At 37.7% G+C, this 19,004-nt stretch overlaps 1 protein-coding gene across 1 annotated transcript; it reads left to right on the forward strand.

The window, feature by feature from the left end:
- The first annotated feature begins 1,218 nt into the window (after positions 1-1,218).
- Positions 1,219-17,912, forward strand: nae1 (nedd8 activating enzyme E1 subunit 1). Its single transcript, XM_062033661.1, has 20 exons — positions 1,219-1,348; positions 1,662-1,765; positions 6,860-6,920; positions 6,999-7,029; positions 7,107-7,178; positions 7,343-7,422; positions 10,375-10,484; positions 10,548-10,657; positions 10,741-10,803; positions 12,159-12,222; positions 12,319-12,410; positions 12,488-12,547; positions 12,648-12,781; positions 14,918-14,993; positions 15,473-15,512; positions 15,696-15,782; positions 16,535-16,627; positions 16,732-16,846; positions 16,940-16,989; positions 17,071-17,912. Exons 1-20 carry the CDS (start codon positions 1,281-1,283, stop codon positions 17,178-17,180), a joined length of 1,620 nt encoding a protein of 539 aa, XP_061889645.1. The 5' UTR covers positions 1,219-1,280; the 3' UTR covers positions 17,181-17,912.
- Positions 17,913-19,004: the final 1,092 nt, after the last annotated feature.

Raw genomic sequence — 19,004 nt, forward strand, 5'->3', positions numbered from 1 at the left:
GTGTGCATGGGGAGGACTGACATGATGAAGCAGGTTGCTTGGAGGCAGGAGGAAGGGCAATTATCCTCTTTAGACACGCCCCCTTTCACGCCCACATTAACACGCATGCGCACTCCCTGCTTTTGCGAGCTACCTGATATGACGTCATCATACAAAGCAGATTGGCAATTGAAAATGTGCATTAAGTACCTTTTATGAGTATATAGTATATTTTGATGTTATTAAATCAATCAATTTAGTTTAGTTTCATGATTTAAAAAAAAAAAATCGTAAACAAAACCAGCATTTTTTGTCTTTTTGTTTTTTTTTAATTTACGTTTAATTTTTTTATTTATTTTATTATTAAAAGAAAAATAATCAATATAAATAAAAATATTAATACCAATATAGTAATGTACACAAATATATTTAAAAAATGTTTCATGATTAAAAAAAACTTTTAAAATTACAACATAATGATTAGGTTTTTCATACAGGAAAAGCAGTGGGATAAGTGAAACTTACCCACCCCTTATTGCTATCTTCCTTGTCATTATCTATACAATTATTGATTTGCAATTATTATATACTATTAATAGTTTTTATTTCACGTACACACGTATTTAGGCACCAACATACATATACGAATACCCATATATTTCAAGCACATATATACAAAAGCAAAGAGAAGGTAACAAAAACAAATAAGTAAATACATACAAAAAAATGTTTTAAAATTGTAAACACCTTGTGATTGTTAGAAACTCATTTTTGGATATATTGAAAATCAGGTATTGTTTGTATTTTGAGTCGATTTCTTTTCATTTATAGTTATTACAAAACTTTTTATTTTTATTATTTATTTATTTTTTTCAAATCATGTAGTGTTTCATTGCATAATTAGACACACACGTATCACCATACCAGTCTAGATAATGTATGGATGACAATTAAAGTAAAATAGTAAAATTATAAAAACAAATTAATATTATTATTATACATTATTGAGTTTCAAGCTACATACCAGCATAGTTTTAGTATCTGAATGATAAAATGCCCTCCCATAAATCATTTAAAAGTATCTTCTATTGCCCATCACATTCCCTGTTTAATTTCCTATTATATAAAAAATATAATTTATTTATTGAAATGTATTGATTAAGTTTGACGATCATTTTAAATCTGAAATTAGACAGTGACCGTGTGATTGCTGTGCCGAAAATGCGAGTGTGAACCTCACTTTGTGCGCAAAAGTCGTGTCGAATCTGCTGTTGCGAAAGCTCATTCGTGTTTACCAATACATGGCAGTGACAGACACCATGGCAGCCACGAAAGCCGCCAAAGAACAAAAATACGACAGGCAGCTTAGGTATTTTCAACCGAATTATGTTGCGAGGTTATCTTCCTGTTGTATCTGTTTGTAAAAGCAATGGGAATAGGAGAACGCTAACATAAAGTCGCTAGCTTCAGCTAATGTATGCTAGCTTTCTATTAGCCTCGGCTAACAACAGTCTTGTAAAGCTTCTGACTAATCTCACAAGTTTGTTGACTAACTGTTTAACTAGTTACATGTTACTATTTCCACCTGTTAGACTATTTAGCTGTTCACAGTTATGTGGCCGAGTCAATCACCAGACATTAAGCAGAACATACATGTCTTGTGTTTTTGTTCATATTTACAGATTGTGGGGTGACCATGGGCAAGAATCTCTAGAAAATGCCCACGTTTGTCTGATCAATGCTACAGCAACTGGGACAGAGATACTGAAAAACCTTGTGCTTCCAGGTAAATAAGTGTTCAGCATTGTCCAAGTCTCCAAAGTGCAGCCCGCAACTATTGTTTTAACAGTCCACGGCACATTGTAAAAGATACTATTCCAAAAAAAAACCTTAAGATGTGGAATAAAAGAGCATACAGGTGTAATGATGTATGTATATTAGGGCTGGGCGATATGGCCTTTTTTTTAATATATCGATATTTTGAGGCCATGTCACGATACACGATATATATCTCGATATTTTGCCTTGGCCTTGAATGAACACTTGATGCATATAATCACACCAGTATGATGATTCTATGTGTCTACATTAAAACAATCTTGTTCATACTGCATTAATATATGCTCATTTTAAACGTTCATGCAGAGAGGGAAATCACAACTAAGTCAATTTACCAAAAGTGTATTTATTAAACAGTTATTAAGCAGTGGCACAAACATTCATGTCATTCCAAAACAGAAAGTGCAAGATTGTCATAGACATTTTAAAACAAGCTATAAGTGCACTTTTGTGAATGATGTCACCAAGATGACAAATCAAAACAACACTAAATTAAAGTGTACTTTTTGTACAGAACGCCACTACAATAATTAAAAACAAATAAAGTGCACTTTTGTGCATGATGTCAGACACGATATTTCAATAACTGTCAAATAAAAATGAGCTGCATAATATGTTCCTGCGGACGTTATCTCCTTCTGTTGTTGCCTTTTTTTTTCTTCATACGGTGTTGATGTGGAAATGGTTGCTTCAGCATTTTGTGGGTGTGGCACCGGCCAGAGATGTTGACATGCACAGTTTCAAGCACTCCTCATTCTCTAGCGCAGGGGTCGGCAACCCGCGGCTCCGGAGCCGCATGCGGCTCCTTGACCACTCTGATGCGGCTCAGCTACATACATGCCGACCCCCCCGATTTTCCCAGGAGATTTATGGATCTCAGTGTCTCTCATAGATTACTCCCAGGGATAAAATAATCCTATTTACGGTCTAATTACTAAATAAAGGGCGTGCCCTAATTGCACTGCAGTAATTGTCCTCTATAACACCTACATACAGTGTGCCAGTCCAGCCGCATGTTGCATGTTGTTATTACTTGCACACACAGGAGACAGCAAAGCATACTTACTCATCAGCCACACAGCTTACACTGACGGTAGCCGTATCAAACAACTTTAACATTGTTACGTTACAAATATGCGCCACACTGTGAACCCACACCAAAAAAGAATGAAAAACACATTTCTGGAGAACATCCCACCGTAACACAACATAAACACAACACAACCATTACCCAGAATCCCATGCAGCCCTAACTCTTCCGGTCTACATTATACACCCCCGCTACCACCAAATCCCCCCACACATCAACCCCCCCCCCCCCCCCCCCCCCCCCCGCCCCTCCGTGCTTCGGTTGAGCGGAAGAGTTAGGGCTGCATGGGATTCTGGGTATTGGTACCGTCAGTGTAAGATGTGTGGCTGCTGAGTTAGTACGCCTTGCTGTCACTTACGTGTGCAAGCCGAAATTGCATTCTACGTGTGGTCGAGCAGGTACACTGTTAGGGCAGACTGTAGAGGGCGCCAAATGCAGTGTCATCATGCTCTGATATTCGGGAGTCTCCCGGGAAAATGAGAAGGTTGGCAAGTATGACGCTATCAAGCGCCATTCATTCAAAACTCGCGGGCTGCACTAACATCAAATTTCCACATTAAAGTGCGTGCCGGTGCGTGTGTCGGAAACCCCTGGTTAACATAGCACAAAGCATTTAAGCTTAGTATGCAGTGTTTTTCATTTTACATTTTTTTTTGTGGCTCCCACTACTTTCTTTAAATTGTGAAACTTGCCAAAATGGCTCTTTGAGTGGTAAAGGTTGCCGACCCCTGCTCTAGCGGGTGACTTTTCAAATGATGCTACATTAGCAGTGCCGCTACTTTTTGTAGCGACGCTTTTGTTGCATAAATGTTGAACATATTCCCGCTTGAAGCCAAACCACCGCCGCACGATGGATCCCGTGCTGTTTTTCTTGGGAATTTATTCTTCCTCCATTTGTTAGCAGATTCGCACCTTCTCTCTCTCTCGTATTACCACCCGCACTTCACCGTTAGCACCACAGCTAACATTACCATGACGCTACCTCTCTACTCCGCGGTAGCGTGCGACGTTGCACACGTGACGTGTGTAAGAAGGTGCGCTTGGTTTATGTCTCTGTGAGAAGGAGAGACAAGAAAGAGTGAGAAACGCCTGTAGTCAAATGCCCACAGCTAAAAGCAACTGCGTGAGAATGTATACTCGAATATCACGATATAGTCATTTTCTATATCGCACAGAGACAAACCAGCGATATATCGAGTATATCGATATATCGCCCAGCCCTACTTCCAGGTAAATAAGTGTTCAGCATTGTCCAAGTCTCCAAAGTGCAGCCCACAACTATTGTTTTAACAGTCCACGGCACATTGTAAAAAATACTATTCTAAAAAAAAACTTAAATTGTGAAATAAAAGAGCATACAGGTGTAATAATGTATGTATATACACTATATTGCCAAAAGTATTTTGCCACCTGCCTTGACTCACATATAAACTTTGAAGTGCCATCCCATTCCTAACCCATAGGGTTCAATATGATGTCGGTCCACCTTTTGCAGCTATTACAGCTTCAACTCTTCTGTGGAAGGCTGTCCACAAGGTTGCGGAGTGTGTTTATAGGGATTTTCCACCATTCTTCCAAAAGCGCATTGGTGAGGTCACACACTGATGTTGGTCGAGAAGGCCTGGCTCTCAGTCTCCATTCTTATTCATCCCAAAGGCATTCTTGCCAACCCTCCCGATTTTCCCAGGAGACTCCCGAATTTCAGTGCCCCTCCCGAAAATCTCCCGGGGCAACCATTCTCCCGAAATTCTCCCGATTTCCACCCGGACAACAATATTGGGGTCGTGCCTTAAAGGCACAGCCTTTAGCGTCCTCTACAACCTGTCGTCACGTCCGCTTTTCCTCCATACAAACAGTCACATAATATATGCGGCTTTTACTCACACATCAGTGAATGCAAGGCATACTTGATCAATAGCCATACATGTCACACTGAGGGTGACCGTATAAACAACATTAACACTGTTACAAATATGCGCCACACTGTGAACCCACACCAAACAAGAATGACAAACACATTTCGGGAGAACATCCGCACCGTAACACAACATAAACACAACAGAACAAATACCCAGAACCCCTTGCAGCACTAACTCTTCCGGGACGCTACAATATACACCCCCCGCTACCCCCTACCCCCCATCTTCCGAATTCGGAGTTCTCAAGGTTGGCAAGTATGCCGGAAGGTGTTCTATCAGGTTCAGGTCAGGACTCTGTTCAGGCCAGTCAAGTTCATCCACACCAGACTCTGTCATCCATGTCTTTATGGACCTTGCTTTGTGCACTGGTGCAAAGTCATGTTGGAAGAGGAAGGGGCCCGCTCCAAACTGTTCCCACAAGGTTGGGAGCATGGGATTGTCCAAATTGTTTTGGTATCCTGGAGCATTCAAAGTTCCTTTCACTGGAACTAAGGGGCCCGGCCCAACTCCTGAAAAACAACCCCACAACCAAAATTCCTCCTCCACCAAATTTCACACTCGGTACAATGCAGTCCAAAATGTACCGTTCTCCTGGCAACCTCCAAACCCACACTCGTCCATCAGATTGCCAGATGGAAAAGCGTGATTCATCACTACAGAGAACGCGTCTCTAGAACTCACTGACCTCCTGAGAGCGGCCCATTCTTTCACAAATGTTTGTAGAAACAGTCTCCATGATTTTATACACCTGTGTCCAGGCCAAGTGATTAAGACACCCGATTCTGATCATTTGGATGGGTGGCCAAATACTTTTGGCAATATAGTGTATGCGTATAAATGTAACGACAAAAAGTTGGAATGTTGACTCTAATAATACAAAGCTGCCATGCCATGTTTTTGCTCAACAAATATTAATGCATCAAAAGCAATGATTTCACATCAAAATAGGGCCATTTGCGGCCCGCAACTATTATTTTAACAGTACACGGCACATTCTAAAAATACTATTACAAAAAAAAACTTAAAAAGTGGAATAAAAGAGCATACAGGTGAAATGTAACGAGAAAAAGTTGAAATGTTGACTCTAATAATAATACGTTTTTCTTTAAAATGGTCATTGCAAAAAAAAAGATGACTCTATTCAAGGCTCCAATTACTTCACATCAAATATTCCACTTTGAAATATTTTTGGGGAAAATATCGCATATTTTCTGTGTTTGCCTTAAAAAACTAAGTTTAACAAATATAAAACAAAACAAACATCCATCTATTTTCTACCGCTTGTTCCTCTCGGGGTCGCAAACAAAACAAAAAACATTGAAGATAACAAAAACTTAAAATCCACGGATAGATCGGAACTTGCTCGAGATATTTAAAAGTTTAAAAAAAAAAAAATGTATGACTTATTTTTAACACTTTTAATGTGATTTTTTTTTTTTAAACAGCCTTTGTTCAAAAAATAATAATGCGTCAAAAGCAATGTTTTTGTGATTTATTGACCTATTTAAGGCTTTAATTACTTCACATCAAATATTCCACTTTGACTTATTTTTTGATAAGAATTTTTCCATGACAAAAGGGCATTAAACACACAAAAAAACATGAAAAAAAACCACCTCATAATCGACTGATGGATCAGAAGTTGATCTAGAGATTTAAGCATTGAAAGTCCTTGCTCAAAAAATAATAATGAATCAAAATCAATGTTATGAATTATTGACCTATTTAAGGCTCTAATTACTTTACACAAAATATTCCACTTTGATATGTTTTTTGAGGAATATATAAAAAAATGTATGTTTTTGCCTTAAAAACAGGATTTTCTTGAACAAAAAGGGCATTGGAAAACATGTAATATCGACAGATAAATCTGAAGTTGATCTAGACATTTAAGCACTGGTAAAGCATTGACAAAAAAAAAAAGATATGACTTATTTTTAAAATTTTAATGATTGAGACCCTTCTGGGTCCCCGGGATCTAGAATGTAATACAGATAGACTCTCCATTGACTGACCTAAATCTCTCTCCCAGGTATTGGAGCATTCACCATAGTTGATGGAAACCCAGTTTCTGGGGAAGATGTAGGAAACAAGTAAGATATTGTTTTGTTTGTTGGTCTTTTCAAATTTGTCTTTTGTCTTCTTTACTTCTTTACTATCTTCTCTTGCAGTTTTTTCCTAAGCAACAACAGCATTGGAAAGGTACACATAAGTTGCATGCATGCATTTGTGTTTAATAACTATACATTTGTTTGAATGTCTTTGATTATTTGTTGCAGAATCGAGCACAAGCAGCCACAGAGCTCCTCCAAGAACTGAACAGCGATGTATCGGGTAACTTTGTCGAGGAGGTTGGTGTTTTTTGTCATTCATTTGTTTGAATTTATCGTACGGCAGTACAGTTTTGACAACAAACTCACTATCCAGCATGCACAACCCAGAGCACAGAGCTACATACTAAACACGTACAGATTAGTAGATGTATATTGATCATTTTTGTTGTGTTTACTTGCAGAGCCCTGACATGCTCCTGGATAACAATCCAGAATTTTTCCATAGATTTACCATTGTTATCGGTGTACAGTTGCCTGAAAGGTATTAACATATATTTACTATTTCCATTACTGTAACAGTTAGTGTAATTATAGCTTGTTAAGAAAATACTGTATGTTTATATATGAAATTTACAAAGTGTGTCAGAAAATTTACAGAATGATGTCACAAAGGATATATTTCAAATACAAACTACAAGTTTTCCCTTTTAAATGAATCCCCATGGAGTCTAAACGCACTGAACGCCACACCATAATGGACTTAGAGCGCCAGATAATTAAACCAGCATGTCTTCAAAAAGATCCTGCAGCCTTTGCTTTGTTCAGTAGACAAGAAGAGGCGAGCATTGTGGCAGGACAACGCACCTGCTCGCCATACCTTGAGCATCGGATAGTTTGTGGCCGAGAAAAAGATTAGGTGTTGAAGAAATCTTCCTCCTTGGGCTGCACAATTAATCAAATTTTAGTCACGCTGTTTGGCTACCACGATTAAATGAAGGGGATTGTCGGCGATATTAATGTTTAAAAAGCAGGCTGCGCTGCATATTAAATCAAGCACTTTCGAAGGCTCTAGTGCAGGGGTGTTCAAAGTGCGGCCCGGGGGACATTTGCGGCCCGCAGCTAATTGTTAACAGGCCCGCCACACATTATGGAAATGCTATTGCAAAAAATAAAAATGAACATTAAAAAAAGTGGAATGAGGTGAAATCTAACAAGAAAAAGTTGCAATGTTGACACAAAGCTGCCATGCAGGCTGTTTTTTTTTTCTTTTGTCTGTCTTTCTTTTCTTTTTTTGCCACTGCTCAAAAAAAAAATAATGACAAAAAATCCATGTTATAATTAATTTTTTTCAAAGCTCCAATTAGTTCAAATGTTTCACTTTAAAATGTTTTATGTGGTAAATATTGCATATATTGTGTAGTTGCCATATAAAAACAAAGTTTTATTTGACAAAAGAGCATAAAACAAACAAAATAATTGTTCAAACGTAAAATCGACAGATATATCTGAAGTTGATCTCGTAACTTAAGTTATGAAAGTAAAAAAAATTTAAAAAAATAAAAATGTATCACTTTATGAGTGGGGCACCTTTTGGATCCCAAATATATTTAGTGGTATTTTATTTATCTTTTCACTATGATGACTCAAAAATATTAAATAATTCAAATCAATGGTGTCCTGCATTATTTATATTTTAGGGCTCCAATTACTAAATACTGCATATTTCAGTTTTACTATAAAAAACTAAGTTGTTTTTGACAGAAAAGCCATAAAACCTTTTTTTTTTTTTAAGTTGATATAGAGATTTACTGTAAGCGTTAAATAAAAATAATAATACAAATTAGACTTATTTTTAACATTTTAATAACTGAGACCCTTTATTGTCCCCGGGACCCCTAAAGGTAAAATAAATACAAAAAATCCATATATTTTGTTAAGGTTTGAAAATGAAAAATATCAAAATCAATCAATCAATCAATGAATGTTTATTTATATAGCCCTAAATCACAAGTGTCTCAAAGGGCTGTACAAGCCACAACGACATCCTCGGTACAGAGCCCACATACGAAAATGGCCCCCACATGCTTTAATTTTTCCGTTTGCGGCCCTCAGTGGAAAAAGTTTGGACACCCCTGCTCTAGTGGTTCGCCAAAGAATCACTTAAATAAATGTTCAAACAGTGCTACCGTTTAAACTGTGTGTACTTTTACAGTAGCCAAAAATATTAAATGTTCTTGTTAAATAAAACCTCTGCCTTGGTTTTAATGAATACTTGGGCCCTGGGTTGGCAACCCGCCTTAGCGCAACACTAGTGGCCCCCTGGAGCTTTTTCAAAAATGTTTTGAAATTGAAATGATGAGAGGGAAATATATTTTTGGTTTTAATATAGTTTCTTTAGGAGGACAAACATGACACAAACCTTCGTAATTGTCTGTTTTACTAATGTTTTCCAATGTTGTAAAAATATGTATAATAAATATTACATTTCAACATTTCTGTCAATGAAGATTTGCGTCAGCCTGCGACACACAGTCATTTTAATAGTAGGCTGTTATAGCTAATATAGACACTTAACATCATGTGTTGTTTTCATGATAACACTTATATAAAGCTTAAAAATGTTTCCGGTTCCAGACAGATTTATTTATTTTTTTGTATTTTTTGGTCTAATATGGCTCTTTCAACATTTTGGGTTTCTGACCCCTGACTTAGGCCTACTGTGCTACTGTATTTTAGTGTTGGTCAACATGGTGTTACTTGGCGAGCCAAGTGTTTTCTGAGGTGGTACTTGGTGGAAAAAAGTTTGAGAACCACTGAACTATTTTATTACAAACTACATGACGATGTAATTTTTACGTGACTGAGAAGTGCATGAAGGCGTGGCAGAGAAGGCTAAAAACCTACTCAGTGGCCTAGTGGTTAGAGTGTCCGCCCTGAGATCAGTAGGTTCTGAGTTCAAACCCCGGCCGAGTCATACCAAAGACTATAAACATGGGACCCATTACCTCCCTGCTTGGTACTCAGCATCAAGGGTTGGAATTGGGGGTTAAATCACCAAAAATGATTCCCGGGGGGTGAACAAGGGGATGGGTCAAATGCAGAGGACAAATTTCACCACACTTAGTGTCTGTGTGACAATCATTGGTACTTTAACTTTAACTTAAGTGTGATGGACTCAGGGTTTTTACCTTGAAAGGGAAATTTATATAATAATATTAAAGCAGTCTTATGGGGTTTAAATCTTTGGTGACACCAGTCCTGAAACTTGTCTGACACACTCCGTACATCACAAATAAGTTCCTTGTTCGTGGCTTTGGCCCTGTTTTTCTGAACAAATTTGTTACCGCACTGTGAAAGAGCAATGGTGGTGCCTTAAAACCCAACAAGGATGTTATTCCAATTGATCATTGCCATATGTTAATGGTTATGTCATTTCTGCTGTGACACCAACTGATAACATCCTTTTTACCCCCTGCTTTCTTCAATCCAATAGCACGTGTTTAAGGCTAGGCTCAGTTCTGTGGAGTGCGTCGGTACCTTTCCTGCTTTGTAAAACCTACGGCCTCATTGGCTACATGAGGCTTGTGGTACAGGAGCATACAGGTTAGTAGCCACTGTGGCTTTCATTTTAGATGTATTTAATTTACTTTTGACTGATCTTCACAGTGATTGAGTCACACCCTGACAATGCTTTGGAGGACCTGAGGTTAGACCAGCCCTTTGCTGAATTCCATAAGCACATCCAGTCCTATGACCTGGATAGCATGGACAAAAAGGTGCCCTTTTCTATGTCTTTTATGTGTTTTTTGTCTCAGTAGTGACCTCTTCAGTCAAATAATAGTCTTTATTTGCTTTGTAGGATCACAGTCACACACCTTGGATAGTCATTGTTGCCAAATACCTTGAAAAATGGCTTAGTGAGGTACAGTAACATGTGTCAAGTATTATGCTGTCAGAGGTCTTCAACAGGGGGTCCGCAGGTTGTGGTGAAATATTTGGTTGAGTAGACGTTTTTCATATTCCTCTTGAAATTTTTCCACAAATTGTTATGTTTTTAATGCACATTTACATTAATCTAACACCCTTTGGTTTTTGGTGTTAGTTTATTTCGAACATTAATACAATTACAATATTATACATCACATATTTTCAATTTCTCAATTCCAGCATGTCCGAAAAGGAGTAGAAAGAAGCAGTTTAATTAATCCTAAACTTGTTCGTTTCATAGCAATCCCTTAGCCAATTGAGTGTACTCAATCTGTAACACAACAATGAACGAATAGACAAAAGTGTAAGTAAATAAATATTAAGTACATAAATAATTATCTAATTTTTCAATGAGGTTCAAAATGTTTATCGAGATTCTTTGTACTTTGTAAACGCTGAGTTTAAAGAGTTTCTTAAACTGGATCATAGTAGTACATTGTTTATTAATCATTTATATTATTTAATTCCACATCCTGATACATTAAATGTCTTAAGTCTTGTACATGCATACAAGTTAAATTTTTCCCTCAGGTAATATTGCTCCTCTTTTGTTGAAAATAATTGTACATTCTTGGGTAGCAGGTCATAGTTTGCTTTGTACATAATTTTAGCTGTTTGCAAATGCACCAAATCAAAAAAATTATTGTCAATAAAAGGTTTGTATGTTCTCTATATTCAACGCTATGTATTATTCTAACTGACCTGTTTTGTAACATGGTTGGTGAATGAAGTATACTTTTGTTTACCCATATTTATTCACAATAACTCATATATGGTAAGACTAGGGAGCAGTAGAGAATATGGAGGGATTTTTGCTCCAGAACATATTTTGCTTTTTGCTACATTATGTTGTATATTTTTTTTTATATGAGCTTCCCAGTTCATTGTATCTCTACAGTGTAGTTATGAAATGGCATTGTCAAGGCCACCCTACTCACTGTACCTAGCAGGGTTAAGATAAAAACATGAATAAATAATTATAGTATCTTCATTTTAGCATTTAGGACACTTACCAATTAGAGCCATTTGCCGACTGGCTATTAGTGGCGTTGTACTGTATTATTTGAAAATTATAGTACTGCACATTAACAAAGTACTCTGAGGACCAGTTTAATTTAAAAACACAATTGCCACAATTTTATACAAGATATTTGAATAGGGGATTCCCACTCCCATCTCTTCATCAGTTTGGGGGTTCTTGGCCTGGAAAATGTTGAAGACCCTTGATATAACTGATAAGGACTTATCCGGAATGTACAATTAATTGTAATTCTACTTTTTGTTTTTTAGAATAACTCTCAGCCCCCCAGAAATTACAAGGAGAAAGAGGCTTTTAGGCAGATTATTCGGGAAGGTATCTGTTTTTTATTTGTCTGTTTTACCATAATACATACAATTTCCCTACATTGTGTGATTCCTAACGTAACGTTGTCATTCTGTTTCATGTAAGGAATCCTGAAAAATGAGAATGGTGTTCCAGAGGATGAGGAAAACTTTGAGGAAGCCATAAAGAATGTCAACACTGCATTAAATCCTACCAAGGTGCCATAATGCCGGTCTCAATAGTGTTGTTAAAAATTGTCTTATCTCTTATCTGATGGTTCATTTTGTTTCTGCAGGTCCCTGGTGTTGTTAAAGACCTATTCAATAATGATCAGTGTAACAACATAACATCACAGGTTTTGGACTTAACGCTTGATCAATGAAACACACTGATATACCTGTGTTATAATCTGAGTGTAACAAAATGCCCACGTTCCGTTGGTGTGTGTTCAACAGACTACATCCTTCTGGGTGATGCTGCGCGCTGTGAGGGAGTTTGTGCACAATGAAGGCCATGGCAGCTTACCTGTACGAGGGACTATACCAGATATGATTGCAGACTCACAGAAGTTTATCAACCTTCAGAATGTGTAAGAAATCTAATACATATTTGGATAAGTAACAGTAAAGTAAACATGCTAACTTGTGGGGCGGTATAGCTCGGTTGGTAGAGTGGCCGTGCCAGCAACTTGAGGGTTCCAGGTTCGATCCCCGCTTCCGCCATCCTAGTCGCTGCCGTTGTGTCCTTGGGCAAGACACTTTACCCACCTGCTCCCAGTGCCACCCACAGTTGTTTAAATGTAACTTAGATATTGGGTTTCACTATGTAAAAGCTCTTTGAGTCTCTAGAGAAAAGCGCTATATAAATATAATTCACACCAAAAAAAAATCACTAACTTAATGTCTGAGTTAATGTTTCATTATCACAGATAAATTGAAATTGAAATTGTTGCAGTTGACAATAAGATACAGTACAGTCGTCCCTTGTTTATCGTGGCTAATTGGTGCCTAACTGACTGTGGTAAACACATTTCCGCAAAGTAGGATTATTATTAATAAGTGAAATATTTCCATAGTTGGAGCATAACTAAATGTTTACCACCTTTTAAATATGTAGTTAACATAATTAGAGCACTCTGAACATGAAATAAGAAAAATATAGTCACCTTTACACGGTAGGTTTGGGTACCGTTAACATTTAAAAAGATACGGTACCAATTCGTGGTAACTGGGAATCGATACCGGTACCAATTTTTGGTGCTTTTGTGTGTGTTAGTAAATATTAATTGTTTTTGATAATAAAATATATTTTTATTGCAACATGTAAAAATGAGCTAATTATGATAACTGCTGTCCAGTTGTTATATCTTTTTTCATTATCACATTACTGAGTCTCAATTACAGTTGCAAGTCCAAGACGTAGATGACAGTCGTCTATCTGTTAGCTTGTCAGTTTGGTCTTTGCTGTCTCGTCTTTTGGTGCACCCTAAAAAGTGTTTAAACTGTCAGTATTGTACTTATTACCCAACAGCTGTTTGATTGTAATGTGCATGTTAGTTGTACTTTTCATGAACACATTTGGAAGTGTTGAGATTGCCATAAAAAATTGCTAATTCTAATTGGTAGCATGTCAATAGTAAAGCCAATATATATTAGCATTAATCTAGCGCATTTTGGGAACAATTGAGGTTTATTTAACTTACTTTGGTGCGTTTTTTGAGTCAATTGTTTAAAAAAACGGTATCGTAAAATGTCACTGTTGGATTTTACATCGGTGCTCGGTTGGACCGGCGGGATTGGGTCGGTGCCAAAAAAGTACCGGATTTCAGTAGCCATACTTACTAAACCGGTTGCTGTGGCCATCACCCAGCCACTACAACAGGGCTACTACGTGAAAATACTTCATCACATCCAGGGTAAGTTCGAACTGGCCAAACCACGGGCAAAAAAAACTGGTAAACTTGGCAGTAGATTCATTCATCGTGTTTTTAGCATTCCGTGCCCCGCATTGTCATTCCACATCGCTCACCCCAATGACTCACCATCGTCATGTGGGGCTGATGATGTCGAAGATGAAGTGCGTCAACAGTGTTCATCCCCACTTAGCATTGCCCGGACAGCTGCTGATAGCAGTCTTGTTAGCATTAAGTGATGTGCCGGTACTGGTCCATCTTGTGTCTCGTCTCTTGGCATCGCTCACGCCAAAGGCCCACCGATGTAGAGATGTGTTATTGATGAGGCAGGAGCTGAAGAGATCGTCTTTTTGATGAGGCCGATGCTGAATGATAGTTGCAGAAAACGATTGTTCTACCAAAAGTTGATCAACTGGATTTGAAGATAGCCCCAAGATCAACCGCCTTGTTGTTGTTAGCATTGCTCTCCCTGAACCCGTAAATGGAAGTCCTGCTTGGTGAATATCTTTATTCATCACCATAACACAACAATAGAAAATAAGACAACCAATGCACTGTAATACATTAAGAATTTATTTAGCAATTGCGGCTAATACAATATGAAAAATATAATTTAAAGAAATCTGTGATATAGTGAAGCTGCAATATTTGAAGTGAAGTTAGGGACCCTACAGGCAGGTAAACTTAACTGCATAGCATTAAATACACTTAGCATCACATTTTGTTCCCAAAACCTACCTGCAAAAAACTGTATTCCGTGTATTTACATGTTTACTTACATTTGCTGTACTTAATGTCAATCATTTCCCACAGTTACCGGGAAAAGGCCCTGCAGGATGCAGCTTCTGTTGCCGGATACGTTGATAGTCTGGTGCAGTCTGTTGGAAAGGTATACTTTGAAACAATGTATCATTGAAGGTTTACGACTATTTCTAAAGATACTAGATAGATTTTTATAGTACGCTCTGAAAAAGTTCCCTGGAGGGTGGACAATTTTTGTGCTGTGGATTTAATACTAATATGCCACAGTTAATTATTGTAATTAGACCTGTTACTATAAAAAAACACTAATTATACAGCACGTGCTTCTGGTGACAACCATTCAGAACATATATGTGGTGGCAGTGTGACCCTGTTGCCAGTGGGTGATTCTATTGTACGGTTCAGCTTCCTCCCACTGTCCAATAACATATGTTGGGGTAATTGGAGTCTTTGAAGACTACCATCGTTTTTGATGAGTGTGAATGGTTGTCTGTCCTGTGGTTGATTGGTGATCCCGGGAATGAGGAGGATAACTGGAATGGAGAAATTAATGACGCAAATTTTATTAAAACTTCAGCTGAATGACCTTTAATTTTTACCCACCAGGCTCCTGAAAGCATCACTGACAAAAACATCAAACTCTTCTGTAAGCAACTTTTTACATTAAATTGGAATTGTAACAGTACTTTCTGTTGGTTCTAGTCCTTTTAGTCTACTAAAACTATTATCCAAGTTGGACAAACTTCCACATTGTATTTTGTGCAATACAGTGATTGGTTGTTTTTGGTGTAATTTGATAATTTCCTGACTTATGTATGTTGTTGTCTAGGCAAGAATGCGTCCTTCCTTCGGGTGGTGCACTGCCGATCTCTGGCAGCAGAGTACAGTGTGGACTCGGTTAACAGAGATGAAATAAGTAAGTGGGAGATGGAACTCATGTTTGGTATCTATTGTCTGTACATAATACCTTTAACCAGTTGTAGTGCATTGTCTCTTACTATAAAGCATGATTTTTGTGCTGTGTATCTAGATACATGGAGAATGATATAATTCAGAAACAGAACGTTTTAAACTTAAGGATCTGATTAGATCTGATTTGATTCAGTACAATATGATTTGGTACAGTTCTTTGTTTAAAGTAGACTTTTATTTTATGGTATAGGCACAGGATTTCACAATGCATTTTTATTGGCCAAAGGTTTTGTTTACATGGCTGTACTCGAGCCGCGTTAATGTGAGCGACCAACAAACTGGATTAAAATACCTTTTCTCGAGCTGCGTTATGGCTATATTATCTTGGAAGAATCTTTGAATATCCAAGTGTCTTTCAACTAGCTGTATTAGCCTTCTATTTGCGGGTTCCTCCGTGTCTCCACACCAGCTGCATGATGAAAACAGTCGTGCCACCGCTGTACTTAAGTGCTAGTTTACAGTCTTTACAAATTACAACATTTTTATCAAGAGTACCGGTACTGTTCTTCTTAAGGGATTAAGACAATTTAGGGATTTTCAACTACCGGTACATTGTTTTGGGGGCCACATTGTGCCTTGAGGAACGCCTCAGTTATGTAAATCTCAAGTTTTGACCTTAGTGTTCTTCTATTTTTGCTTAATTTCTGATTTCTATTGGTTATTTATTAGACTGTAACTGTCATTCTATGTCCCCAGCCTCATGCATGGACAATCCTGATAGTGAGATGGTCTTCTACCTCATGCTTCGAGCTGTCGACCGCTTCTACCAGCATCATTCCCGCTACCCTGGTACTTTCCATCATCATGATCAACTTGGGAAAAAATAACACCCACTTAATCCTGTGTTGTAGAACCGTAGACATGGTATCAGTTTTATGTGTCACGTTTTCCAGGAGTGTATAACTACCAAGTCGAGGAGGACATCTGCAAGCTGAAACTGTGCGTCACCAGCCTGCTGCAGGAGTACAACCTCAACGTGAACATTAAGGATGATTATGTGCATGAGTTGTAAGTTACTGTTACGTATTCTTTATTGGCGAGTGACATTCATTGTCATGTTTATTTTAGGCTTTAAAATAACTGGGTTTTTTTTACTTGTAGCTGTCGGTATGGTGCAGCAGAGCCGCATACAGTTGCTGCGTTTATGGGAGGTAATACTAAAAGTTTGACGTTCACAGAACGTATCCACTTGTTAAGTAAATGTGTGTTTACCCTGTACTCATTGCCTTCAGGATCAGCCGCGCAAGAAGCCATCAAGATCATCAGCCACCAGTTTGTGCCCTTCAACAACACTTTCATCTACAATGCCATGTCACAGACCTCTGCAACTTTACAGCTATGAGGTACTCGTTGGGAACTACAGAAACTCTGAGGAGATGTAGCATTTGTCAGCGGATTCAATTGAGATTCAACGTCTGCACTTAAACCCAACAAGACAAGTAGACAACATAAACAGGACATAATCATGAAGGACCCACTGAGATGGACAATAAATATTATTTAAATGCTAGCAGTACGACACATCATGACTTTCCAGCTGCACTGAACTGTGAACAAAGTGGACTTTTTTTTCAAAATAGTAACGGCACATTCTTTTTCAATCTCCCTCCTAGTTTTAGCAAATATTCTCACATTTTATATGAGTTTCGACCTAAAAGCATGTCAATATGCTGTAGACAAAACTGATGTGATTTGCTACTGTGTCTCTCTTTGGGCCAAGTGTTTTTAAATGTCCTCATAAATAAATACAAGCAACATGAATGTCGAGATGCATCAAAGTCCTCCTTTTCAACAGTAGATGGCACTCTAGCATCCAGCTCATAGCACACTCGTTGGCCATTAGATTAGGTACACATTAGGTGTGCACAGTGGAATGTGATCCCGACAACATTGTCATAAACACGGAACACTAGAGAGTAAAGTCATGATTGTTTTCCACTTTTTATTCAAATGTATTCTAAACTTGCCATACTCCACACCCCCTAAATTAGTGCTGTTACTCCCTTTTCAACCTTTTTCTTAATTTGCAGGATCAGTTCCGCCATTCATGCAGAATAAATCATTTATTTCATATATCAAGGTGTCATTTCCTACAAGAAACAGATGTGTGTTATTGTAAGTCAGCAAAAAACTGAACCAGTTATTTATAGATTACGTATTATAATCTTCAATATGCATTAAAAAGAGAAGTGCTCCAGTACCATAATTTGACATGTAACCAAAGTCTACTAACAAACATTGGAACAAATCTATTATCTTATCAAACATTAAAATGTTAATATAGTATAAGATAATGGGCATAGTCTAAAACCTTAATGCAGTGTTTTTGGTTTTTGTTACGCCCCCCTTAGGAAGAAGAAAACATTTTGAACCCCACTCTCCATCGCCATTGTAAATAGTAACGAACGATCGATTATCGGTACCAATATTTGGCCTTTTGACGTATCGATATCGGCTTATTTTTTAAAATTGCTATTGGTCTTTTTTATTTAGTATTTACTTTAGTATATAGCTTACTATCAAGCATGTAGTATTTAGTGTCGTATCGGCCATGAAAAAAACATTTCAGCAATGTCTAATAAATAGTATAATTTGTCTATAGCATTGTTATAAGTACACCTCTGCCCTAACATTCTATCCTTTTTAACATTGGTGTTCAGTCTGTAACAGAAAAGATTGAAAGTGTTTAAATTTTTCTGAAATTAAAAAAAAAACTTATTTAAAATACAAAAATGTTTTGATTGACTTGAACCATTTGATACTGAAATATAAAATGAAATAAACTCCAATAATAAATTCAAATTGATCCGCAACATTACCTCACAATAAATACAACGCTTTAACCTACAGAAAAAAACATTTTTAAAACAGTTTTTTTTTCCATCCGTCCATCCATTTTCTACCGCTTGTCCCTTTTGGAGTCGCGGGGGGTGCTGGAGCCTATCTTAGCTGCATTCGGGCGGAAGGCGGGGTACACCCTGGACAAGTCGCCACCTCATCGCAGGGCCAACACAGATAGACAGACAACATTCACACTCACATAATGAGGAAGTCAGGATTAATTCCTACAATGAGCATGTTTTGTAGTGCACAATTTTTCTAAGCATGTTACTGATAAAAGCATGTTCCCTAGGGTCTCCGAGCCCCGCCCCACTTTTTGAGAAGG

Source organism: Entelurus aequoreus, linkage group LG02 (assembly GCF_033978785.1).
Source record: "Entelurus aequoreus isolate RoL-2023_Sb linkage group LG02, RoL_Eaeq_v1.1, whole genome shotgun sequence".
In the NCBI taxonomy this organism is placed as follows: Eukaryota; Metazoa; Chordata; class Actinopteri; order Syngnathiformes; family Syngnathidae; genus Entelurus; species Entelurus aequoreus.

Coding starts and splice junctions, on each gene's coding strand:
- nae1 (XM_062033661.1), top strand. CDS start 1,281: ATGGCAGTGACAGACACCATGGCAGCCACGAAAGCCGCCAAAGAACAA. Junction 10,804..12,158: donor TTGAAAAATGGCTTAGTGAG/GTACAGTAACAT, acceptor TTTGTTTTTTAG/AATAACTCTCAGCCCCCCAG. Junction 12,548..12,647: donor GTAACAACATAACATCACAG/GTTTTGGACTTA, acceptor TGTGTTCAACAG/ACTACATCCTTCTGGGTGAT.